General features: G+C 40.5%; 1 protein-coding gene across 3 annotated transcripts in view; it reads right to left on the bottom strand.

Annotated features, from left to right (window-relative positions):
* Positions 1 to 646: 646 nt before the first annotated feature.
* CREB3L1 (cAMP responsive element binding protein 3 like 1) overlaps positions 647 to 27,298 on the bottom strand; it is a 99,502-nt gene continuing 72,850 nt past the window's right edge. For all 3 annotated transcript variants that reach the window (XM_026707633.2, XM_087921427.1, XM_087921428.1), the window contains 6 exons: positions 21,398 to 21,456; positions 16,354 to 16,422; positions 10,255 to 10,354; positions 7,623 to 7,743; positions 3,157 to 3,421; positions 647 to 2,274 (listed from right to left, as the gene is read on the bottom strand). In XM_026707633.2, coding sequence (XP_026563418.1) covers positions 2,238 to 2,274; positions 3,157 to 3,421; positions 7,623 to 7,743; positions 10,255 to 10,354; positions 16,354 to 16,422; positions 21,398 to 21,456 — 651 coding nt within the window. In that variant the 3' untranslated portion in view covers positions 647 to 2,237. The remainder of the gene's footprint in view (positions 2,275 to 3,156; positions 3,422 to 7,622; positions 7,744 to 10,254; positions 10,355 to 16,353; positions 16,423 to 21,397; positions 21,457 to 27,298) is intronic.

Raw genomic sequence — 27,298 nt, 5'->3', positions numbered from 1 at the left:
CAGAATCTTTCCTAGTATTGAAGTCAGGCTATAGTTTCCTGGATCTGTTTTTTTTCTGTGGACCTTGGGAGAGCATCTGCTGATGACTCTTGACCTCTTGTGATTTTTTCTAGACATAAAAAATGTTTTTTTTTAATTTTGTTTTTTGTAAAAAGCAAGCTGCTCTGACGTTCATACATATTACTAGCTCCAATAGATGAAAATATCTGTAGGTCAGAGTTAAATCTTCCATTGCAAAGCAGAGCTAGCTCCAAAACATTTGCTGTTGGTGTTGCTTTCCCAGTGACTAGAAAACATGTTTTCATTTGTTTTAGAAAGCAAATATCCTTTTCTCACAAGAGTGAAATTAGGTCTCCTGCAATATGACTTTACCCATCAATTATATATAAAATGGCAGTTGATTATTACCAGGCAGTGACTGCAGGATTGGAAAGATAGATTGAAGAGGGGAGCTGCTCTCATAATTTCTCTGTAATGCAAGTTCTGCACAAGCCTTCAGAGAAGCCCTTTTGGCTCTGATAGAAGACCTCTGCTCATGAAGGGAGGGTGAAGCTGTCACGATTCAGGGATGGATAGTGGGGCTACACATACGTTTACTAAACTAATAACCTCTCAGTTAAATAATGAACAATCTGAACAACAGAGATGATGCTGCATCTTTTTTTTTTATTTTGCTGCTTGAAAGCGACTGCAGAGCCAAGAGAAGAAGGAAAGAGCGATATATTAGAAACAAACAGGGCAAACAGCAGTTGCTAGACTGAGTGGAAACAGTATGTTGCAAAGGGAGGAAATTCATAGATGCAAAGCCCGCAATAACTCTTAATAAAATACAATACAGAAAATAGGACTTAAGGATCTCCAAAATACATTATCTTAAAGAGTTGGCAATAATACAAAATAAAATTCATTATGTACAAACAATTTCTGCTTTTGGTCTCTGTACAACAATATGAATTTGAGGCACATGTGGACAATTCTCAGAAGTTATGACTAAATGGCAAGGATATCAAGGATGCCCACTTGTTGAGAAGTGGTTCTTTATGCTGGTTTCAGATTTTTGAGAGGCGGATACATAGAAAGTTGTGGGGTTTGTCCTAGTGGACTTTAATGAAGAATTGCTGGGGAAAATTTCTGTATGTTGACTACTGAAATGGCAATCATTGGAGAACAATGCTGATCTACCTGTCCCAAATGCATATATGTAAGTTTGCACATGTGTATATTGGGGGGGGTGGGGGTGGGAGACATCAAGATGCCCACTATCTTTGCTCCTCTGCATGTTGAGGAGGAACATTTATAGAAATGGTCAAACAAAATTTCTTAGTCCATAGGGAGACTGGCCCAGATGGCAATCTCATCTTTTAAAGGCAACAGTATAAGATAAAGAAGGACCTCCTTAGAATGGGCTGCTGTTGGACTATTTGAAAGAAAAGCCAAAGTTTAAAAAACACCTAACAAATATCAAAGATTGCAATAATTTTTTTGAAAAGCTCCTTATTCAGAACTAAATCTTCAGATTGTGTCTCCAATCCTCAGGTAAAAAGGACTGATTTTATTGATTATGATTTGTACTCATGAGAAAGACTTTTTAGAAGACTATTTTTTTCCTTATCAGGACATAAACATGATATGGAATCTGATTCACGTGGTGATGTCATATTTGATCAGCAAAAAGTATCTTTTTGAAATATCCTCTTATCCGGAAATTTAATTGTAAAGTATACAACTATGTAAAAAAAGCTAATGCAAAAATCTGAAAAATCAGTAGATGAACAGGAATGTTTTTGCTGACATAGAAACAAAAATTATTTGGGAATGATGGAGTTTGGTGGTAGACTTCAATCATAAGTGAGAATGCATTAGGGGGTGGAAGTGCTACCCCTGATGATGGAAAATGTGAAACCTGACACAAAGATCAGTATTAATACCAGGGCCTACGCATGAGCAAATAAGAGGAGAAACTCAAAGCCAGCTTGGAACTGTCTAGGTAGTACATCTCCTTCCACAGTGCAAGCCTGTTCAGTTTACTCAGAAATAATCCCCACCCGGTTGTATTTATGAGTCTGTCAGTTTAGACCTGCAATCAAACCCCTCAATCTTGCAATCCTAGTCATGCTTATTTAGAATTAAGAATGATGTTTATTTCTAGGTAAGCATGCAAAAGATTGCAACGCCAGTCACATCACTAGGAAAGGATCCTGCATCCAGATGGAAGAGGCCCAGAGAGTTTGCAGCTGCTACAAATATTCAGCTGTGTCACTGGAGGTTCCATCTCTGCAGAAAACATAAAATCAAAACATTAGCCATCTATTTTACTACCTCTAGTTCCATCTTTATATCATTCAAATACAGTTGAGTGGATCACTTGATTGGACACTCAACACTTGATTGGATTCTTTGGCAGATTATTTCAGTTCCTCAGAATGGTTGTCCTAGTCTCACATATAGTGTCAGATATTATACGTTCCACAGTCTGTCACAAATTGAATAGCAAAAGGTTCTCTCTCAGTACTATAGCTAAACACATGTGCCTGCAAAGAACCCTTAGCTCAATTCCTAGAAATGGTTAAAAAAGGGTTAATTAGCAGGTGACAGAAATGATAGAGCCTAGTAATTCCTAAGATTCTTTGGAGAAGGCCAATCCAATCAATCTGAAATACATTTACAGCTTGTGTCTACTCTGATTTTTAATATATTTTGGATAGACATTGAAAATTGTTTTCTGTTAATTGAGGTTTCCATAGTCCATAGAGCTTCTTTTCCTAAGATTTTGGGGCAAATCAGATAATTTACAATTGGAGAAACAGAACCAAAAATAATTTATTCTAGTTTGAGTTTTTGTGGTGCAGAGCATGCCATAATGCATGTCCACAAAGTACCACACAACTCCTTAATTGTTTCCGCGGCAGCAGATCAATAGTGTTACCCTGCCGGAAATTGAGAATGAGAAAGTCCAACCTGTTTTTTGTCTTTAATTGCTAATTGGCAGAAATCAGCAATGATGATTATAGACTAATAAAAACAAGCACAATTAGCTGCTAGGGTCTGCAATCACTGAATGCCTAGGCCTAGGAATTGGTTAAAAATGAGACAAATTTATTTTAAGGTCTGGATAGGAATGGAAGCCTTGATACAAACAATCACAAATCTGCTTACCTCTCATGGAAGCTTTCCTTGGAATGAATAAGAGTTGAGCTGGTCTGATTCTGATTTGGATCTGTAAGAGGGGTTTTGTTCAGATACTTGACTGTTTCATAAGCTGCAGCCAGGGTACTGTGCACGTCCGCTTGTGGCTGCTTCTCTTCTTCCCCAATTTTTTCAGCTTCCCACTCTTCAGGATGCTCCACAGAAATGAAGGAGCTGTAAGTCTCCTCTAAGGAGCCCCTGTGCTCATCATAGAACAGCAGGTTCCGTGATTGGACTGCAAAAAAGAAGAGCCTCGTTAAACAGCAAAAAGGCATTGCCCATTTATTTGCTATGTCTTCATAGCAATAAATGTCATCCTTGTAATTTCTGCCTGTCACAAAATTACATAACAATCAAGCTGCCAAATAACTGCTGAAAATCTAATACAGTTTGTCTCATTCCTACTTTCTACAATATTAATAATAAGGCTATTCTATGAGGTCTCATCATTTGGCTTCAAGAAATAAACAGCAAAAAGCAAGTCTCTTCCTCAAAACCCTTATTTTAATGCAAAGTTTAATCCTGTTGACTCTTAAGTCTTCAAAATTCCACCATTTATAATAAAATGGGGTTTCTCCCCCTCTTTTTACAACCCTGTGTTCCCTTAATTCATGATAGAGTCAGGTTGTCAGAATGTAGCTGAGCATTTACTGGCCAGATATCCTTCCTGACACATATATGGAGTTCGTAGCAGATATTTTTCCTTTGTGCCTTGAGAGAGAAACATCTGCCACTATCTAGCATTGAACTCTCAACTTAAATAGGAGGTGAGCATCTTCATCACTAGGCCACCACACCACTTTGTAATAAAATACTTTGTAATTGTTTTAAAACAATACAGATAATTTAATACAGTTTTCAGACAACTGATGGACTCAGTGCCAGTAGAAATGGTGCTAATGTACAGTAAAAATATGTATATATTAATTGCAGGTTTTGTAGATATAATACTTATGTAAACAATAAGGTTTTCAAATTATAGTCATAATCTGCAGTACTATGTACATAAGGATATTTGCTTGGTACTGTATGAAGAGTATCTATACCAACACCAGAGGTTTCTAGCGTCCGGTAAAAATTATGCCTATGGAATGGAAAAGCTATTTATTTAGCTCAGAAATATAATCAACTTTAATAGCAGTGCATAAATACCTACCTGGTAGGTAAAATTTAGAATGAGGAGTTTTATTTACCTTTATTTAAACATGAGTTTTTAAAGGGTATAAAAGAAATGGTCATGTACATTGTTGGTTCATTTTTATTATGGTGATCCAGATTCTTGAGAGAAAGTTAGTGAAGATGTTACTATTTTACTGTATTATATTATACCACCCAAATATGGAATTTGTCCATCAATGAGCTCTGGAAATAGCATGCCTCTGCTTCAGATTGATAAATTTTATGATAAAGTCCGATCTGAACTTCACAGAACATGCAAGAAATTTGCTGCTTGTGGTTAGAAACTAGAATGCCCTAATTGGAGATATTAAGGAAGAAAATCTAATTGGACTGTGTAGTCCCAGAAAATGAAACGAAGGAAGATTTTTCAATTTCTGTCAATCCAATAACAGGATATGCATGCATATGCACGGACATCATTGGACAGAATACACAGAAATCAATGTACAATGAGGTGGAAGAATTCCGTTATAACAGCAGATACGTGGCCAGGGGGTGACTGTGGAAGAGATCATGAACTGCTCATGTTTGAGTTCCAAGTCAACCTAAAGTAAAGCAGAACTAGAAGAAGCATGCCAACCAGTGTCCATGATAACAATCTGTTAAGAAAAACATCAGGAATTGCTTTGAAATCCTGAAACTCATTGATAGGGAACCAGAGGAACTGTGGAGTTAGATCAATGTAATAGTTAAGGATGAAAAAGAAACTGCTGAAGTAAAAAAAAAAAGGCAAATTGATTGTTAGAACATAGGAAACTGCCAAGAAAAGAAGCCAAAATCAAGAAAGACAAAAATCTCACAAAGGTCTTCAGTTCTAACCAAACTGTGCCAGCAAATCTGGAATACAAAACTGTGGCTAGCAGATGGGAAGGTTTGTCTAAGGACCAATACTAAAGAAAGGAGGCTTAATAGAGTGTGAAAACAATCATAAATATCTTTAATTTCAAGATCATTCAGGGCAGATCAGAATTGTACGTGGAAATGGAATTGCCAAAAATTCAAGCTGGCTTTAGAAGAGGCCAGGGAATAAAAGGCATTGTTGCTAATGCAAATTGAATAACTGAGAACACAAAAACATTAAGAAGAAATTAATATATGCTTCATTGTATATAGAAAGGCCTTCAACTGTGTCAACTATGTTAAGATCTGGTATGTGCTTTGGAAAATGTGAATCCCAGAACATCTTGTGATCTTATGCAAAACCTGTACCCTTCCCAGTATGGCCAGACTAGGTCAGAGTTGACAGAGGAGTAAGACAAGCAGGAGTGGGATTCTACAGGTTCGCACCTATTTGCTAGAACCGGTTGTTAACATTCTAAACAGTTCAGAGAACTGGTTGTTAGAAGAAATTATTGGCCTAATCCTGTAAGGAAAGCAGGAAGGAAACATTCTGGTGTTGCTTACAGAAACTGCCTCTCCGTTAACCTTTTTTACATTATTGGCAGGACTAGACTTCCTGTCTCTGGAACTTCTCTGGAGTTTTTTCCCCCTCCTTTGCTTGTGTGGAGTGACCATTCAAAGTTACAATGGCACTGAAAAAAATGACTTATAACCATTTTTCACACTTACTACTATTGCAGCATCCCCACAGTCGTGAAAGGCCAGGCGAGGAGATGCATGCCTCAATGTGAGTGATATTGAGTTGGCCATGCCCAGCCAGTAACATTACTACCAAGCCACAGCCACCAACTAAGCCATGCCGACAGAACCGGTTGTTAAAAAAATTGAATCCCACCCCTGAAGACAAGGCTATATACTCCCCCTTTATTTATTCAGACTATACACCAAACATACTGTACATGAAGGGAAACTGAATTGGAAGAAGGTTAGAAAATTTAAAATTGGAGGAATAAATATAAATAACCTGTGTGATAAAGCTCTTCTGCCAATATGCTCAATGTGTAGCTACCCTTAAACAGAAATCACAACCGAGGCAAAATGTGGCTGCTAGTTGGTATAGGTTATAGAGGTCGTGGGTGTCTGCACTGGAAAATCTGTACAAGATGTCAGTTGCCTGTCAGGCACAATTTGAAACACTGGTGTTGATCTTTAAAATCCTAAAGAGCTTAATATGGTATCTGTGCATATCATCTCTGTCTTACAAATCTACTGAGTTGCTTACATCAGCAGAAGAAGTCCTTCTGAAGATATCCTAGCTGCCAGAATATGGCTGTCTGTTATATGAGAGGAGGCCTTCTCTTGTCTGATTTCCAGGTCGCAGAAAGTTCTCCCTAGGGCAGTGGTTGCTTTCCTACTCCCATTATTTACAAAAATGGTAAGAATACATCATTTAACTATTTGTTTTTAATTGTGAATCTGTTTTAATGATAATAACTTTAACTCTACTGCTTTTAGCGTTCTGCATTTTGATTATTTGGTGGAAAGCACTTCGAGTACTATTACCTAATTGTAAGGAGAAAAATAGATATGAATTTAATAATAAACAAAACAAGGTAAGTTAATATTTGAGAAAAAGAAACAAAAATTTGGAACTTTATCACACACTTTGGACATGAATTAATGACTATGAAAAACTAAATTGCAACCAAAACCTCTGAAGGACAAGTTACCTCAAAATTTAATTATCCCAGTACTGGACAAATTACTGCCCATTGGCCAGAAATGGCTAGAATTTACTTCTTTTCATTGCTCCATGAAATCACACTGCTGAAATTTGGAGCACAATGGCCCAGTTTGAGGGCTGCAATTCATGTAAGTTAAATATGGTTGGGAATAGGAATATATCGACATCAGCCATTCCATTAATTCCAATACTTTGGGTGGTTTGGGGTGTTTATGGGTGGAAAATAGATGTGGAAGGCTCTAGGAGGCTGGGGTTGGTGGTGGAGCAAATTTATCCTTGCTCTGGCCAATATTGTCTCTAAATTGCCCTCCCCAATTATTTCAGGTGATTATTCAAGATTATTTCAGGTGATTATTCAAGTTACAGATTTTTTTTAGGCTTGAAATGGGAGTGCTTTGCCTCACAAAGGCTTCTCATCCCATTTGTATCCTTAAGCAAATGAACAGGATGCAAAAAATAAAAGCCTCTACACTTTTAATAACACCAAGTGTCCTTAGAAATTAGAAGAGCAGAGGCCCCACAGCTCAAACTTCCAAACTCTACCTGTCCCTGCAATATCATGATATATCTCTGTGGATAAAACGAACCATGATGGGGTTATCCCTGGAAAAGAAGGATCATTAAGCATTAAAGAAGCTTTTAGTAATGAAGGAAAAGTTCACATTGGACTCACTTTTACTTGTTGTGTAAATGTCTGGCGTCGGAGCTGCTTTTACTGTTTGTGATGTTGTTGAGAATTCTGGGAGACATGGCATCATGGAGCCCAAAACCAGAACAAAGCACAGCACCAGGACCTATGGGAGAAAACACATAATAGAAATATTCAGTGCTCTGATTGAATAAAAAGGACATTTGAAGAGATGAATAGTAAGAAAGAGAAGAGCTGGAAATCACCAAAACAACTTCGTAATGAAGAAGTGACTATAACAAGGAAAACCCAATCTCATTTCTCTATTGAGCCCTGAAGTTTACGGGTGATTTCCTGTGGAAAAGTTGGGATATAGATGTAATAAATGAAATACATTTAGGAAAATCAATAGATTTCCACTTTATGGATACAGGTTTAAAAATTTACAAGAGGGTTTACAAGAATTCTAAGAACAGATTTAAACTTGTAATAATTCCAGTCTATTTATCACTGGGAAGTTTTATTTATTTATATATCACCTTTAAAAACCACCCATCTCCTTCACAGAGCAACTCTGAGTTAGTGGCAAGGACATTCATAGGCTTTTCAAGATCATATCAGGCTTCCAAGAACCCCTGGTCAGCATATACACTCAGTATATTTTTCATCCAGCCCTATAATTATATGCTATAGGTCAGAGTTCAGGAATAGTCCATACTGAGCCTGCCACTGAACATTGCATCCTTTGGTCCACGCTACAAACACATCTTTAGGTAAGAATAGACCTACTGAAACAATACTCTTTTTCTGCTCATCTAGAATTGATATTCTCTCCCCAGCAAGTGATATAGGGATGGAGAAGAAAGTTATCATGTGCTGAACTTTTGCCTATCAGGAAGAAGTTACTCACAGACCCAGAATACTTTACCAGAAAAAGGAGAAAACTTTATAGTTGTAATGAAAGAAAAAAAAGAGGGGGATGGGAAGTTTGGCTTGGTTCATCGAATAATAATCTTTTATTTGGTCACTTTGAATCCGCAGCACAGAGAATGCATATCTGAAGCTGCCTTTATTTTTGCCAGAATGGAACAAAAGTAAATTACATTTTAAACTTATTCAACTTTCATTTAAAATTGATAGAAAAATTGTACCATTATGTTTTTACAATGAATTTTCCTGTGACAGCTATAAAATGCATGTCAGCTTTAGCTATTTTTATACCAGAGGTAAGAGCCCATTAGCATTCATTAGAAAAATTCCTTGGTTTGGAGTGGGAAGCGAGGAGGATGAACCACACCGATGGTTACAGGAAGGAACATTACTCATTCTATGAAGTTTGCAATCTAGATCTTATGCTGTGGATTCAGCATATGCAGAAATACCATAATTCAAGCTACATTTGGAGATTAGAAATTAAATATATAAATTCTCCTGACATAATAGCTAACAAAACTTTATTCGAAATGAGGAATAGAGGAAGGAGAAGCAAGTTGATCAGGGCACTACCATCTAAGCAAGTTAAGCTCAAAGTATTCGTTCCTCCTGTTCTTATACTGCAACAGTGACTCTACAATACTAAGGGCAATTTCACACTGCAGCCTATGTTGCTCGTCTCATATAATGTCCTGGCTGTTTCTTAAGCCTCAGCAATGTGACTGAGGAGATTCTTAGTCCAAATTGCAGCCATGTGTTGTTACCCCTTCAAGGTAATCCAAACACAAAGAAGCACAACCTTGAGTACTAATTCTATCTTTATTGTAAGGTTGCATTAGCAGAATCTTGCACGCCTCCTGTTCCTTACTTCTACTCTCCTGAAAACTGGAGAGGGTCCCTTCTGAGATGTTTTTTTTTTTTTAACTTTCCTCCTTTAGGCTCAAATTTTGTTTATTGTTCCCCTGCCTATAACTTTTCCTCCTGTCTTCCAAGGTCATTCTCACATACCATTATACTATGTAAGACTTGATTGGCCGCTACCTTGCGTTTTGTTTTTTTCCATCCCTACAGGGAAGAAAGCCTGAAAGGCTGGCTGACTCCTGTGCAGAATGGCTTGTCTTTCCCTTTCAGGGATGTTCCTTCCTCATGACTCCCTGGGCCTTTCTTTTGCTTTCCTAGATGTGTGCACACAGATGCCTTCATCACCATCCCTTTCCCACATTATGTCCTTGGACACTAACTCAAACCATTTCTATTCTTTTTTTCCCTAAAGATACCAATATTTATAACCTCAGGATTGTAAAAATAAATCACTGTCAAGCAGCAGAGATTGAAATCTTGGACAGCTGAGGAAGAAATGGCCACCCTGGGCACCAATCAGCTATTGGGACAGAGGGAGCATATCAGATATTGAAGCCAACCAAGGTGGAGGTTGTTACTAGAATGGAACAAATTTTCAGAGATCATCTACTCTGAGGAGCTTCAGATTCCCAGATCAAAAAACACTGTTTTGATTTGAAGCTGTAAATATGAGTGAGGTGAACATTTGTAATAGACCAGGAAGGGAAGACAACATCATTTTCTGCCTTCAGGAAGTGATGAGCATTCTTTATTACAATGGGTAATCGACAGCAAGTGGGTAATCTAACCTTAACTTTGCAAAATTTCAAAGCCAAGATCACTATGAATGGAAGATGATATGTCTACAAAGAAAGTTTAAAAAGAATACTATGGTAAACCTTACCATCAGGCATGTTCCTGTCTGTGTAGAGACCATTTTGTATGGCCTGGAAACCTTCCCTGCAACCAGAGATTGTAGCTTTTGTAACTGCTGCAGAAGAGTCCTAGGGAATTAATTTTAAAAAAATAACTTTTTCATCATCACAAGAAAACACTTTAAAAAATTTAAAACTCTAAAAATAGTATGGTTTATGTCCTTCTATTAAAGTTACATTATTTATTTCTTTAATAGGTTTATATGGTTGTCCATCTCACACACAAAAAAATCTTTCTCTTTTGGTCCTTTTGAGTCAATGTTAATATGTGGCAACTGCCTGGACTATTTCCTGCAGGGGTTTTGTTGTTGTTGTTGCTGCTTTATTCCTACAACTGAGAGAGTGACAAGGTTAGCCAGTTGATTTTGTACCTGAAGTGGGATTAGAACTCAAGGTCCACTAGTTTTTAGCCTGGTGCCTTAAACCATTACTTCAAATTGGCTTAACTAGATAGGGACTTTGCATTCCCAAAATGGTGATTTCTGGTCCAAATAGTTAATTTTTTTCCTGCCACAGCTACCAATAGTAAGATTGAATTTTATTAAGGTTATGGTGCTCTTGGCACAGAGATGTCTTCTTTGAGGTTTAATGATCAAATGATATTTTAAAACAGCTGTAATCTGATAATTCATCTAACAGATAATCAGAGTTGGAAGGGACCTTGTAGGTCATCTAGTCCAACCCCGCCACCCAAGCGGGAGACCCTACACCATTTCTGACAAATGGCAGTCCAATCTCTTCTTGAAAGTCTCAAGTGATAGTGCTCCCATAACTTCCGAGGGCTAATAATAAATCATGTAATAATAAATCTCATGGAATATTTGAACTGCATTTGTATCTGAAAAGCTGGATACAGTTTCAGAAGAACTACATTACAAAGAATACTTGCGAAGAATACTCTTAAGTGGAAGAAAAAGTACAAGAGACAAAGATTTGGGATTCTGAACAGAGTCCAGAACTGGTGGGAGAATCAGAGAAGGGTCATTACTTGTCCAGTAGATGGCAGTCATCAGCTATCAATAAAGCTATCAAATCTACTGAAAAGCACCTTTGAAAAACAGAATATGCTTCAAGCTTCCAGAATCCTAAGATGCTCTGTCTAACTATAAAGTAGGTATAAACTGCTGTTGAGCATAAGAGAAAAGCATCTGTTAGAGCCACTGAATGAGGGCAGAAAGCCCTGAATGAGGGCCACTGAATGAGGGCACAAAGGGAGTGGAAAAGCTCAAGCACAAATGAAGATTATTTGAGGGGGCAGATTCTGGATATAAAAGTCAGAGTGCATTTAAAATGGTATCCATAGCACATTAAGCAAAAACAAGATTCCTTTTATTATTCACCTGCTTATCTAGTGAGAGCATTTATTTGGTCACTGAATTCAAATAATAAATTCATACAAACTCTGAGCAATGACAAAAATACCAAAATCAAAATTCAACAATGCTAGCTAAAAACAGTTAATTAATTCCCAAAGACTTAGTATGATAAAAAAAAAAAGAATTCTGCAAAGATTCCCTCTGAAGCAGAAGCTGTGAATCTAGGAGGACTCCCAAATTGTATTATACTCCCACATGAAACTATATCACAGTCACGTATTGTCAGTAGGAGATTGTGTAGATATTTTTCTGTATTTTATAAGCAATTGCTTTGTTTAATTTTCACCTTTCATTGGAAGTTAAGCTAATTCTGAGGGATCTTGCTATTTTCCCTCATTTTTACATTGAGCATGTCTTTTAGTCCAAGCAAATTCTTTGGGTTGAGAAGTTGTTATGGAGGAGACTGTCCCTATGCAAGCAAAAACCAATTCTAGGGAAGATAAAGTACATAGATTTCTCCTTTCCAGCCATTATAATTCGTAAAATGAATTGGAAGAGCAAAAACAGTGACCAATGAGAGACCCCCTTGAGTTCAGAAAATCGACAAATTTATAAAGGGTCTCTCTTGATTAAGGTTCAACTCCTGGCAACTAGATGATCCTACCAATGTTATTTTTGTGGCAACACAAGTTCTTTGCCATTACCTTCTTCTGAAATGGTTTTCAACTTCCAATCTAAAGTCCAGAGACCTTTGTGATCTCTCATCTAATCAATTTTGATCTCACTTAGCTTTTTCAAGCTTGACTAGATGCTGTCATCTGCAGTGGCTTATCTTCTGCTAATATACATCTTCCCAAAGAACCTGTCAGCAATTAATTCCCCAAATGGGACTATGCTGTTTTCTTGGCTGTCTGTGCTATGTAGTATAACCCAGAAAACAAGCTCTCAACCAAAACAGTCAGCTCAAAAGGTCTAGGAAGGAATAGCACTTCCTCATAGACCTCTAGATCTACAGGGATTTATTTCTCTGTCTCCAGTGGACTCAGGGCTCAATTAGTTGTTAGATCTCTCTACCCACAACCTTTCCAAGCTACTATTACAGCAGAAGTTCAGGCTCTAATCAGTGAAATGAATAGTGAAGGTGCAACAGGGCTGCCTTACCATATTTTAAACCAGAGGTCTCCAAACTTGGCAACTTTAAGATTTGTGGACTACAACTCCCAGAATTCTTCAAGAATTTAAGTGGACAAGTCTTAAAGCTGCCAAGTTTGGAGACTTCTGGTTTAAACTAAGAAAAGAAACATTTCCCTTTAAGTAAACCTCCACCCTCTCCTAATATGACAGTTATGTCTGGAAACTAAAACCACCTAATAGCTGTGCTTCCAAGAAATGAACTTTAGCAAGAGATTCAGGGCACATTGCCTTCCAGACATTTTCCCCGTGTCCTTCAAATTTTGTTATCCTTATCTGTTTTGTGTCCTTGGCTATAAATGCATTTCCATAACTCTGGGTTACATCTGTTTGACATCGGCACACATCTTGCCAGTGAATCTTATCCTTGATTAAATCAACTAGCAGCCAGCTGTGTTGACCTACCATGCAGAAGAGTGAGGAGGCTGCATAAGCTTGCAAGTGTTGTGTACATGTGCTACATGCAGTATCTGGCCACCAAACTATATTTCAATACTTCTAGTATCCTCCATATACCAAAGGCAGCTTGAGAGCTTATAGAGAGCAGAACATTTCTGACTTCGGGTGCAATGCAGTATTGTGGCTTTGGTGCAATGGAAGGTAGTCTCCTGCCTCAGTACTGAAATATGGTTGAAACTCCTAATTATTTTGTGAACCTAGACTTAAAGAAGGAGCTCATTTGTCCTTCACTATATGTTGAAAAAGGGGTTGAGTCAGCCTGACAGAGGACAAGTGCCTAAAGATGTACTTTCTACTTGGCCCATTACCAATAAGGGCCACTCATCCACTTGCTGAGCACAGGAATGGTTGATGGCCTCCACCTATCAGCCAATCATAAATGCACCTCACACCTATGTCTCACGGCTTCCGTTCAGAACTGCTATATTCTGACCTGAGCCATTTTGAGCCATTCAGAATGGATGGTCTCCCTCTCTTCTTTCTACTCCAATAGCAGCCCAGCTCAGGTTGGCGGCAGTGCCTGAGAAATGCCTTCTCTGCCCCACTGGCTGGTTGCTGCCTAAGCAGCCATCTCATCTTAGGCTGTCAGTCTGCTCTGATCTCTGCTGGTTGGCAGTGGTTGATTTTTTTTATAATATTGGGTTGCTTCACTGATGACCTATTAAGTCAATGAGCTATCCTCCCCATTAGAAATTCTATTCAGGCCCTACATCCCCCCAGTGAGTATTCTTTTAGTCTCTGCTCAGGCTGGGTGAAGCATGTTCCCCTTACTTTCTGATCGCTGCCCAGTGTCCTCAGTCAGGCGTGGGCTTCAAAAATATCAGCAACCAGTTCTTCTGCCGGGTGGGCGTGGCTAAGTCGGCCTCTTGCACCAGGGTGGGGGGCATTTTCACTTCCCTGGGCTCTGGAGGCTTTCCTCCGAGCCTCTGGGAGGGCAAAAATGGCCTCCCCGGGCTCCAAAGGCCCTCTGGAGGCCAGAAACAGGCCTGTTTCTGCCCTTCCGGAGCCTCCAGGAATCCTTTTTTTGCCCTCCCCGAACCTCCACGCGGGCCATGCATTTCCCCAGCATCCAAACGGGCTGCGTGGGGACTCCTGGGAGGGGCGGGGTGGGGTGGGCAGGGCCAGTCAGGGGTGGGATTTGCCAGTTTGCCGAACCAACCATAAAACTAGCTACGGGTTCGCCTAAACCGGGGCAAACCACCCCTGCCCTCAATACAGCAAAGCTTTGCTTTGCTTCACTTCTCTCTCCTTTTCTTTTTTAAAAACTTGTTTAAATAGCAACATAGGCACAGGTCTTCTTTGTTTCTATGAAACTGGGGGTTACCAGTTCTAGCCTTCCATGGACCTACAGAGAAGCAGGGGAAGGAAAGAACAACTGTTGCCCTTTGCTTTAGTTTTTATAGCATCAGAATTATAATAGTACCAACAAAGGATTATTGCTGATGATGATGCTTTAAAAAAGAGTCTGCTTTGGTATCAAGGGAAATAATGTGGAAAGAGAAATGAAGGCCTCCATGGGTGCAATCATCTGGGAAAGCAAAGCAAAGGCATGAAACTTGTGAGGAAGGAGTAATCCCTAAAAGCAGGGGTTCCCAACTGGGGGTGCAAGACAATATTCCAGAAGGTGCAAAAACTTGGGTTTAGAAGTTTCAAAATTACAGTGTATATGCATAATTATATCCATATATTTTTGTAAGGGGTGCGAGAATATATCAGAAGCTTTCTAGGAGTGTGGGGTATAGAAAAGGTTGGGAACCCCTGCCTAAAAGGAAAAGACAGGTATAGGTAGATTGGTCCACACAGGGACCCACCAACCGGATATCAGGTTTGCCTTCTCTATAAGGACAACAAATCAGGTCTTGCCATAATTCCAATTCCAATTCTGACTAGAATTTCTGTAGTTGCCTTGAGAAAAGACTGGAGGAGCAGCTTCGGCTGCAGGATATAATTGCCCTTAGAGGAAACGGTCAGCTTAAGAATTGGTCTGGAAAGACATTTGTTGCAGAATTTCAGTACAGTACTAGAGTTGGAATACTCCCAGGAAATGTGCCTATTTTTTTCTCCCCCTGCTCCAATTATTTAGAAAGCAAATAAACCACAAAAGTTCAGTCCTGGCTGTCTCACCAAAAAAACCTCCTAAAAGTTACGAACCAAATGCAGCTGATTCATTGCTGGGGGGAAAAAAAAAACCTAGAACAGAAGAAAACCAAAACCTGTTCCTGTAGGGCAGGGGTGTCAAACTCGATTTCATTGAGGGCTGCACCAGGGTTGTGCTTGACCTCGGGGGGCCAGGGTGGGCGTGGCTGGGGTGGGCATGGCCAGCTCAATGTCACTCGTGTCGGGGGCACCTGTGGTGGCCCAAGCACTCTGCCAGTGAAAACAGGCTCCAGAGCTCCATTTTCAACTGCCATAGCTTCCTGCAGCCCTCTGCCAGTGAGAACGGAGCTCAGAAGCACCGTGGGCCAGTCCTTTGCTGTTTCCAGGGTGGCCCTGTGAGCCAGATCTAAGCACCCTGCAGACCAGATTCCCCTCCACCCCTGGGCCTTGAGTTTGACACCCCTGCTGTAGGGTAATCTAACATCTATCAAAAAGTATCAGTAGATAGGTAAAAGAAATTAATTTCAGGTTTATTTGCTAGACAAATCAAAGAATTCATTAAATGGAATCTCTTGCAGCAGGAGTGGATAGTGAATCCTGTAGTATTCAACTTGAAGTATTTTTGGGCTTGCAAATTATGTGACATACACAAATGGAAATATAGAGAGGTTATATAGAAATATGAATAGACTTGGTAAAACTGCATATCAACATGCACATACAGGGAAAAATTACATATACATGCGTGAATACTTAAGGAAAGTTCATAAAGACAATATGCAGATATTAAGACTGCTGTAACGATTCGCAACTAACACCAACAGTTACTTTAAGAAAATCTGGCATGTATGCACTACTGATGTGAATTAAATATAATCTATATTACTTATATCATAAAGTAAGGGGTGGAGCTAAGTGATCTTCCTTCTTTTTTTCTGCATTCTCCCAAGCCTTTTTCTCAACAGGGCCTTTCGGTAAAGATAGGAACATTTGGGTTCTCCTCACCTGTTTGCGTTTTCTAATGTCTCCACCTTTTTCCACAGTTCATTATTCTCAGATGTATACGTTTCAACTCTGGAGAAGCAAAACAAACTCATGAATATGATGTACACCCACTCTAAGCCAAATTCTAGTTCCTAAGGACTGAAACCAAATGGAATGTTATTTGTGTGAAAGCAATTAAAATGCACACATTTTGTTCTGTAAATAGAAATTTTGGGAAAGCCTGAGCAGGCTGGGGATTGTGGTGGGTGCGCATGGAGAGAATGGAGGATTTTAACCTGTTCTTTTCTCTGCCACAATTCTGACAAAACTGGTCTTTCTGAAGCTTCTATTTACAATTCAAGGAAAGCCTCTATTAGGCATGTGGTAACAGTTGCACACATCAGACTGTCTCAAAAAGACTCCGCAATGAAGAGAAAACATGCAATTTTTTTAAAAAAGAGGCATTTTAAATGAAATTAATCCTAAATTATCAGTCTGCCTAGGCCTAGGCCCATTTTGGCCCCTAAAGAAATTATGCAGCACAGCCATGGATATGAATTCCTCTTGCAAACATAAAGGATTTTCTTCCAGGCCTTGCCCCTGGCCTGCTCGTGGGAGGCCTTGTGGCTTACTTCTCAGCAAGACAACACCCACCATTTGCACCATTTGAAATGAAAACAGCAATTTTGGAGAGGCCATTTTGTTGGGAGTTTGGCAAATAGAAAAAAACCTACACTTCCGTTTTAACCTCCCTCATAATCCCAAACTGTTCAGGCTTCCTTGGGATTCTTTGAGTCTGCTGACATTTCTATAAAGAATTTGTGCGGATTAATTTCAACTGTGTGTGGATAATACGACATACAGTTTGGTGCTAAGCATCTCTGTCATTGCTCCATGCCAGGAAACAGGCTCTATCTGATAAATGAGTTGAAGCAGCTTAGCACTCTGACTAAAAATACAAAAATCAGGGATGAGTAAGCACTAGTCATAAATCCTGTGTTTGTTCTGAGGACTGATATGTTGCCTTACAATTAGGAAACAGGCAGGGTGGTTAAAAATTGTATTGAAAATGACAATAAATAAAACAAAGTCCCCATGGACTCCTTGGGATTTTTATGTGATTCCCACTGTACACAAAATGTAACAAGAAAAGCAAAATGGCTATTATTGACTGTACTGCATTTTTGAGTTCTTCAAAATTACTCACAATGTTTATTATATTTATCTTCACTATACATCAGAAAATAGACAATAATGATTAGTCCAAAGCCATCCAAAGAGTAAACAACACTCCTATGCCTTTCATCAAGAGAAGCTCCCAATAATAGAATAAAATCAATTCAAAGGCTCAAATATCTCTCAAAAATGAATTTCATTCATAGGAACAGGAAAAAAAAATCAGCAGAAACTTTCACTGAGATAGAAACAGATTTGAGTATAAACAGAGACATGCCTTTTTTTGTTATTGGTGTATCCCCCCCCTTTTCTTTGTTCCATGTTATTAAATGAAGAAAGGGAAAAATATTAAACTTAAAAATAATAAAGTAATTGCTATAGACTACATTAATGTTTAGGTCACAAAACACTCATGGGATTCTCTGTGTTAATCAAGCTACATTTGGAAGGCTGTGTCCAGTTCTGGCTACCCTGTTTTAAAATGGATCTTAGAATGAATTCAGAGAAAATCAGTTATGATGGTGAATAGGCTGAAAACCAAATTCTATTAGCTACAGCTAGTAGATTTGCACAGGTTTAGCCTGGAGAAGAAAACATTAAAGCAAAATATAATCGCAGACCTTAAATATCTGAATGTCTGTTATGCAAAAGATGGAAGAGATTATTTCTTTCTCCAGGCCTGGAACCAGTGAATAGAAATTCCAAGGAGGCAAATTTCAGTTAAGCATTAGAAGAAACATACTGAAAGAGCTATTTGGCCGCAGAAGTAGCTGGCCTGGGAGGTGGTGAACTCTTCTTTGCTGGACGGAATTAGATGGAGTCTGAATAGCCATCTGTTGGGGATGCAGCAATAGCATCTTGCACTGCTGACCCTGCATTGAGCAAGGAGTTGGATGACATGATGTTCAAGGTCTTTTCCAGCAGCGTGATTCCATGGATGTGAACTGTAAACATCTTGGCTTCTTTTCCCTCTTTACTCAGCTGTTTGTGCTTTTTGGGAAACTAAGGATTTTTGAAAGGGATAGGGAGAGCCCTTTATTTTCCAATTCTCCTATGGATTCATTTGCGTAATGTTACACATTGAAATTACTGCTTTAAACTGTATTCTGAAACACACATCACATTGCTCTATTATTTATTAGATGCCTTTAATAAATAAATTTGTTAAATTTATTAGTTTATAAAACCGGTGGACATTGTATATAACAACAAAACAAACATGTATCATCAGCAAAGAGGTAAAGGACAAAAAGACTAGACATAATCTCAAGATGTTTATTTGACTAACCATCAATAAGTTCTGATTATTCCATGGCTGATAAGTTGCATAAATCATCATTATGCTTTGATACAGCCTCTGAAATGTGTGATACTTGGAAACATTTGGTGGCAGAATAGTTTCCGATCTTCAGTGGAAGTAAAAAGAAAATGGAGATGTACAAATGAAGAATTATGTTTGGGGGAAAATAAGAATATTTCAAATTATTTATTTTAAATAAAATACAATTTATGACGAGATTCAGAAAGGGTTTGAGCTTGAGATCTCTCAGACTGGAAATTATAGTAAGAGTGAATATTTTCTAATAAATTGGAGTAATCTTTTCATATTTTAACCTACAGCTTCTTTTTGCTTATTATAGTAAGAATGATAGAATCATAAGGCTGGAAGAGTCTTCAGAAGTCTTCCAGCCCAACCCCTTGCTTAGGGCAGTAGCCTTATGTTATCCCAATCAAATAGTTGTCCAGTTTATTTTTGAAAACCTCCAGTGACGGAGCACCCACAACCCCAGGCAGCAAGCTATTCCATTGCTTAATTGTTCTCACTGACAGAAAATTTCTCCTTATCTTTCAGTTGGATGTCTCTTTGACAAGCTTTCCACTCATTACTTCTTGTCCTACTTTCTGATGCCTGAGAGAACAAGTCAATCCCTTCTTTTTTGTAACAGTGACTCAAGTACTGGGAGACTTATCATGTCCCCCTGATCTTTCTTTTTGATAGGCTAGGCATACCTAGTTCCCTCAACCATTCATCACAGAATTTAGCCTCTAGACTCTTTATCATCTTTATCATGTTGCTCTTCTCTAAATACTTTTCAGGACCTCAACATCTTTTTTATATCATGGTGATCAGAACTGGACACAGTATTCCAAATGGGGTCTCATCAGTGTGATATAAAGTGGTACTATCACTTCTTGTTGTCTTGATGCTATGTCTGTGTTGATGCAGCCTAGGAATGCATTGCCTTTTTTGTCGGCTGCAGCATACTGCTGGCTCATACTTAAGTGGTAGTCCACTAGGACACCTAGATGCCTCTCACAGTTACTACTGTTGAGCAGTTTACCAATAGAATATTTTGGAAATCAATAAAGGGAGAGATGTACTGACGAACATCATATTACAAGCTTGATTTGGATAAGAAAATGAATACAAAGAAAGTAATTAATAGGGAATAATATGGAGGGGAAAGAAGATCTGACCACAGACATTTGTTCTAAATCAACCCAATGTCTTTTGATGCAATCTCCTTTCTGAATACACAAGACTGATTGCAGCCCTTCCTTCAAATAAATGTGTATGTTTTAGACAAACTAAATCCTAGCAACATTTATTTAGTTGAACCTTAATGTTCCTTAATCTGAAGTCTTTATCTGCTTTTAAAGGTGACATGGGATCTACAATCAAGATCTCCTATAGGTTTTGTGTTGTTGTTCATGGAATTCTTTGAAACAGGGGTAGTGCTAACAACTTGGAGGGGAGGAATTTCAGTGGGGAAAAAAATGACATTCAAGAAATAGCAGGCCAATCCCAAGCAACACTTCATCATTGTTTTTAAATACCACGTGACTTTTATTTGTTTGTTAGATTTTTATACTACTATTATATCTGGTCAAGTAAAGGTGGTGTACTCAATTAATGCTCTGGCCTGCTTTTTTCTACACAACAATCCTGTGAAGTGAGTTGGGCTAAGAGAGAGTGACTGGCCCCCAAATCAACCAGCCAAGGCTCCTAGGGAGGCCTATAACTAATGGCCTCCTGGTTTCTAGTCCAATACCTTAGCTACCACACCAAACTGACTCTCTAATTAGGCTTTCAAATTAGTCTTCCTTTTATTTTTACTCAGAAAGGTTGATCTGCCATGACACATTTATTTTGGCTCAGAAAGCTCTAATCTGTTTTTAGAAAGTTGTTTCTAATATGTAATTTTATTTTTTTTCTTGAAGTTTAAACCTATTACTTTTTATATCTGAACCAGAAGAAACCCTTGACCCTTCTTAAGGAGCATTAGGCATCACAATATATAATTTTGTCCCTGACTGCCAAATTGCCCTTTTACTACACAGCTAGCTGCTATAGGTCATATAGTTTTTAAACATATTAAAGAAAATGTCTAGAGGACAAAGGCAAAAGGAAATGACAGAAAGGAACACTAACAAGTCTTATGGTTGCAGGAGCCAATCTGAGTCAGTCACCGGGACTAGAGGTTTGTTCTTCCACTCTTTCAGACTCATGCTGGAGACCATCCTCAGGGAATTTCTCAATCTCCGGGACACATCTGGATACTGAGAAATTCCCCAAGGATGGGCTCCAGCCATGAGTCTGAAAGCTTGAAAAAAAAAAAACCTCAGGTCCCGGTGACCAACTCAGATTGGATCCTGCAACATTATCCTGGGACACATATATTGTCTTCATTCCCAGTCTTATGATTGCTACAGATGCAAAATGCAAGAAGAGCCAATTCTGTTGGGCAGTAACTGAACCAAAACAAAGGCTAGTGTGTCTATTAGATCATTATCATACTAGAAATCCTAATCAAGTTCAAGAGAATCTAATGACATCACAAGACTAGCATCAACTTCATGGGGTCACCCAGAGAAAATAATGGCTTACTTCTTCTCTAAGCACTCTACATATTCTTTCTTCTTTCTGCGACTCTCCTGTGCAGAAATCTAGAATGAAAAATAGAAATATTAGCTGCACTCACAAGAATAATTCCATATTCGGTAAATATAGCAACCTATGGTCAAATTTCAGGCAACACAGGAAACTGTGAGAAGGATTACCCACAACTACACAGGAGTCCCCTTTGAATCAGGACTGCTGAACCTTCCTCTTGTGATTTATGTTGCTGGACAAAAGAGTTACTTGATGAATATTAGTACGGTTGACTAATTGTGGTTTTAGACCAGGAAATGGCATGAGTTCTTTCCCAGCATTAAAGTTCCAATTTAATTTGGGGAAAGGGGGTGTTCTTCTAAATTAAGACACAGGACAGTTCTTTGTGCAATCTGAGGAAGGCTCTTTTAAAGACGCTGCCAGGAGATGTTTGTGATTTAAGGAGATGTCATCAGGTGCAATATATATATACTCACAGATGCTGCAAATCATCTCCCTTTTGGATCCAAACATAGAATATAGACTGAAATGTTATGACTATGGTGGGGGCTGGCTCAGGACATGTTGCTTGAGCTACTCTGAAAAGTTAAGGAATCAGTTCTCAACAAATGAACCAGCAAACATGTAGAAAACTCTTAAAGACATCACTGGCTACAGCAAGCCTCCTTCCCAGGCAGAAGGAAATCAACAACCAGCAGATGATCTGAATGTGTTTTACTGCAGGTTCCAAAGGAAACTACAGCTACCTATCTCCACAATCCCCATCTCAAACACACCAACAACAGCCAAGCCTCCTACAACTGACCCCAACCCATTGGGTTTACAACCTCTGGTGATCACAGAAAAAGAAGTGCAAGATCTATTTCACAGACAAAAGCCAGGAAAAGCACCAGGGCCAGACAAGATAACTCCTTCTTGTTTACCAGTCTGTGCTGGCAAATTGGCCCCCATCTTCACCCAAATCTTCAATAAATCACCAGAGATGTGCTATGTTCCTTCCTGCTTCAAATGCTCTACTATCATCCCAGTGCCAAAGAAGCCCTCCATCAGGGAACTGAATGACTACAGACCAGTTGCTCTAACATCTGTAGTTATGAAAATCTTTGAAAGGCTTGTGCTGTCCCACCTGAAAACCATCACGGATCTGCTGTTACACCCCACACAGTTTGCATACCCAGCAAATAGATTGACAGATGATGCTGTTAATATGGCTCTGCACTACATCCTATAACACCTTGAATCTCCAAATACCTACATAAAGGTCCCCTCTGTAGACTTCAGTTCAGCTTTCAATACCATCATTCCAGACATTCTTCTGACTAAACCAGCTAGCGGTACCTGAACACACTTGTAAGTGGATCATAAGCTTCCTAACAGACAGGAAGCAGCAGGTGAATCTAGGCAGAATCACATCTGATACCTGTACAATTAGCACAGGGTCCCCCCTAAGGTTGTGTGCTTTCTCCACTTCTCCCTACATAACAATGACTGCATCACAAACAATCCATCTATTAAAATACTGAAGTTTGCAGAAGATACAACAGTGATTGGTCTCATTCGAGACAATGACGAATCCGTATACTGACAGGAGATTGTACAACTTGCCTCATAGTGTAACCGGAACAATCTGAAACTGAACACACTCAAAACTGTAGAAATGGTGAAAGACTTTAGAATAAACCCTCCCATACTATCAGCTCTTACAATACTAGACAACACAGTATCAACAGTAGAGACCTTCAAATTTCTAGGTTCTATCATGTCACAAGACCTAAAATGGACACCTAACATCAAAAACATCATCAAAAAAGCACAACAAAGCACAACAAAGAATGTTCCTTCTGCACCAACTCAGAAAGCTCAAACTACCCAAGGAACTGCTGATACAGTTCTATAGAGGAATTAATGGGTCTGTCATCTGCACCTCTATAACTGTCTGGTTTGGTTCTGCAACCCAATAGGACAGACACAGACTTCAGAGAATAATTAGGACTGCATTAAAAACAACTACCCACCTTCCTTCCATCAAGAACCTGTATACTGCATGAGTCAAAAAGAGGGCTGTGAAAATATTTACAGACCCCTCACATCCCAGACATAAACTGTTTCAACTCCTACCCTCAAAACAATGCTATAGGGCACTGCACACCAGAACAACTAGACACAAGGACAGTTTTTTCCCAAACACCATCACTCTGCTAAACAAATAATTCCCTCAACACTGTCCAACTATTTACAAAGTCTGCACTACTATTACTATTAATCTTCTCATCACTCCTTATCATCTATCCGCTCCCACTTGTGACTGTATGACTGTAACTTTGTCGCTTGTATCCTCATGATTTATATTGACTGTTTCCTAGTATGGTTTGATTGCTTATTGTACCCTATGACTATTATTAAGTGTTGTACCTGATGATTCTTGACGAATGTATCTTTCTTTTATGAACACTGAAAGCATTTGCACCAAGACAAATTCCTTGTGCGTCCAATCACACTTGGCCAATAAAGAATTATATCTTTATTATATTATATTTATTCTATTGAGTCAAAACAAAAAACTGTGTCATTCCCAATTCCACACACAGAAGTAAATCCAAATGATGGTTGACTATTATTTCAGATTGAAATAAGCATGTTCTAGCATAGTGGTTCCCAAAGTGGGATGCCTTAGGGGGGCGCTAAGAGGCAAGGGGGCTGGCAGGGGGGTGCTAAGAGGTGGCAGGGGGGCTTTCGAGGCACCAGCCCTGCAGGTTCACTCATTGACTGTAGCACCGGAGCCAGCACCTCCAATGTGGAAGCGGAGGCACTTTATGTGCCACCATGGCCGCATTTGACGTGCTGCCCCCTGCCACCTCTTAGTGCCCCTCTGCTGGCCCCCTTGGGGATGCTAAGAGGCAGCAGGGAGTGTTCGAGGCGCCGGACCTGCAGGTTCACCCATAGACTGTAGTAATGCTTCAGAGCCGGCGCCCCCAATGCGAAAGCGGTGGCATGTTATATGCCGCCGTGGCCCCATTCGACGTGCCACCCCCTGCCACTTCTTAGCATCCCCAAGGGGCCAGCAGAGGGGCTATAAGAGGCGGCAGGGGGGTGTTCAAGGTGCCAGCTGGCCCTGCAGTTTCACCCATTGAGGCGCTGGCTCCAGAGTGGTGCTACAGTCAATGGGTGAACCTGCAGGCCTGGCACCTCAACCCCCCCCCTGCCGCCTCTTAGCATCCCCAAGGGGGCAGCAGAAGGGTGCTAAGAGGCAGCAGGGGGCAGTGCATCAAACGTGGCCGCGGCAGCACGTAACGTGCCACTGCTTCCACATTGGAGGCGCCAGCTCCGGAGCGGTGCTAGTTAATGGGTGAACCTGCAGGGCTGGCCGGTGCTTCGAATGCCCCACTGCTGCCTCTTAGCGCCCCTCTGCCAGCCCCCTTGGGGACACTAAGAGGCAGCAGAGGGGTATTCGACGCGCCTGCCGGCCCTGCAGGTTCATCCATTGACCGCTCGGGAGCCAGTGCCTCCAATGCGGCAGCACATTGGGAAAAGCCACCGCCACTACTTTCTCAAAGTGCTACCGCTGTTGCATTCTATCTGTCTGTCTGTCCATCCATCCGTCCATCTGTCCATCCATCCATCCATCCAAAAGGTCTGTCTGTTTTCCTGCCTGCCTGCCTGCCTGCCTGCCTGCCTGCCTGCCTATCTGCCTATCTATCTATCTATCTATCTATCTATCTATCTATCTATCTATCTATCTATCTATCTATCTATCTATCTATCCATCCATCCATCCATCCATCCATCCATGCATGTTCGAAGCGCAGGCCCCACAAGCACATCAGGAAAGCAGAGCAAAGCCAGTCTGAGAGGGAGGGAGGGAGGGAAGGAGGGAGGGAGAGAGAGAGAGAAAGAGAGAGAGACCTGATGCATCAGATTGAATGAGGCCTAGTTTAGACTGAGGCCCTTTTCCACACTGAACCCTGTTTGGCTTCTATTAAAGGTTTTGTGGACGAAACATGGTCAAGACTATCAGGAAGCTCTCACATTTTGTTGAGGCTTTAAACAGGATCCATTGGACCAGATCTCCACCCTATAAAAGTTATTTTCTCCAATGTATTACAGTGCCAATTCTGAAGAAGGCAAAACCAAAATGTACTGGTAAATTACAAGGAGAACACACATACACACCCTTCAAACCCTGCTGGAGCAGGTGATAGGACTAGAATAGATATCTCATTATCTTTCTCCTCCCTCCCTCCTTCTTTATTTCTTTTTCTTTCTGTCCCTTCTTTCCATGTCCCTGTCTTTGTCTGTCCCTTTTTCTTTCTTTCTTTCCCTTTTATCTTTCTTTTCTTCCTCTCTTTCTCTCTCTCTCTTTCTTTTCTCTCTCTCTTTCCCTCTCTCAGGCTCACCCCTTTAGATCAGGGGTCGCCAAACTTTTGGACTTCAGGGACCACCAAACTCATAATTTTAAATCCCAGAGACCACTAATATGAATTTTGACTGACAGTGGCTTTCTGGCGTTGGTGGGAGAGAGAGAGAGAGATCTGATCCAACCTCTCTCTCTCTCCCTCTCTCTCACACACACAGGCAGAGGTGGGATTTAGACCCTTGATCTAAAACTGTCAAAAATCCAAAAACAGGTCACGTAGCTGTGGGGAGGCCAGTCATAAATTAGAACACTTGCTAAACAACTGGGCATTAAGTGAGGACCACTTGTATTTGCTTTGCCAGTCACCTGGCCATGCCCATCTAGTCACATGACCAGCAACCACAACCACCCAATCACGTGACCAGCAAGCCACACCCTCAAATTAGGCCATGCCCACAGAAATTTGAATCCCACCCCTGGGTGGGGGGCACCCAGGATGAGTTTGTAGCACCAAGGGGGCAGTGGACTGAAAAAGTTTGGGAACTGTTATGTCCTGAGGACTCAAGGAGTTCTCACTCAGGTCCACTCACTTTGTGTGGGCGATATTCCCCCATTCCCATTGGTTGGTTCTCTCCCAGCAGCCAGCTATAAAAGCAGGCTGCGGGGTCCAACTGGTTGCTGATTGCTGCGAGCCAGTTCCAGGCTTGGCAAGCACGGTCAGCCCTTTATTTGTAAAATAAAGTACTGTTGCACTCATGCTCTGGTTCAGCCTCTCATTGCTCAAACTTAACACTGGCGATGAGGATGGGATGGCTACCAGATGCACCTTGCAACCGCTGAGTCACTAGCCACCGATCCGTAGCCCAGAGAGAGCGATCGGCTGGCGATAAGGGAAACGCTGATCCGCAGCCAGAGAGGCGGTCAGCTAACAAAACGAGCGATCAAAAAGAGCAAACGCAGATCCGCAGCCAGAGAAAGCGGTCTGAGTCAAAAAGTTAGAAGCGTCTGTAGCTGCTTGTTAGCCCGCTACGGGGAAAGTGAAGCGCTGCGAGCCGCGCTCTGCATTGGCGTGAAATTCAAACGGGTGTCATTTGAATTTCGAGCCAGTAGGAATCACAGCACAGCGCTGTAGAGAGTCACTAACGCCCACTTTTTGGTGCGAATCAAGACACCTCCAACGGCTAGCAGCCAACGTGGTAACCCAGAGAGAGAAAGAGAGGGTAGCAAAACCTCTCCAGAGCTGATATCACTAGTAACTCACGCGCTCATAGTCCCAGAGAGATTTTTTCCGCAGGTAGCCCAGCCGTTCCAGCACCATGAGTTCCAACCCAGTATTCCCGGCGTTTAAACCAGACGAAGAGAAGTGGGAATCGTATAAGAACCGTTTCAATCATTACATCGATGCGGTCGGCCTGGCGGATGCGGGAGAGCATCGGAAAAAATCCTATTCCTAATCTACTGCGGAACCACCGTTTACGATACCGCTGCAGCACTCGTAGCGCCGAGAGAATTGAAAAGCGTTCCGTGGTCCGAGTTGCTTG

The sequence above is a fragment of the Pseudonaja textilis genome, chromosome 1, assembly GCF_049901715.1.
Source record: "Pseudonaja textilis isolate UNSWEBS1 chromosome 1, rPseTex1.2, whole genome shotgun sequence".
In the NCBI taxonomy this organism is placed as follows: Eukaryota; Metazoa; Chordata; class Lepidosauria; order Squamata; family Elapidae; genus Pseudonaja; species Pseudonaja textilis.
The sequence above is the reverse complement of the archived record's forward strand: the minus strand, read 5'-3'. Positions and strand labels throughout refer to the sequence as shown.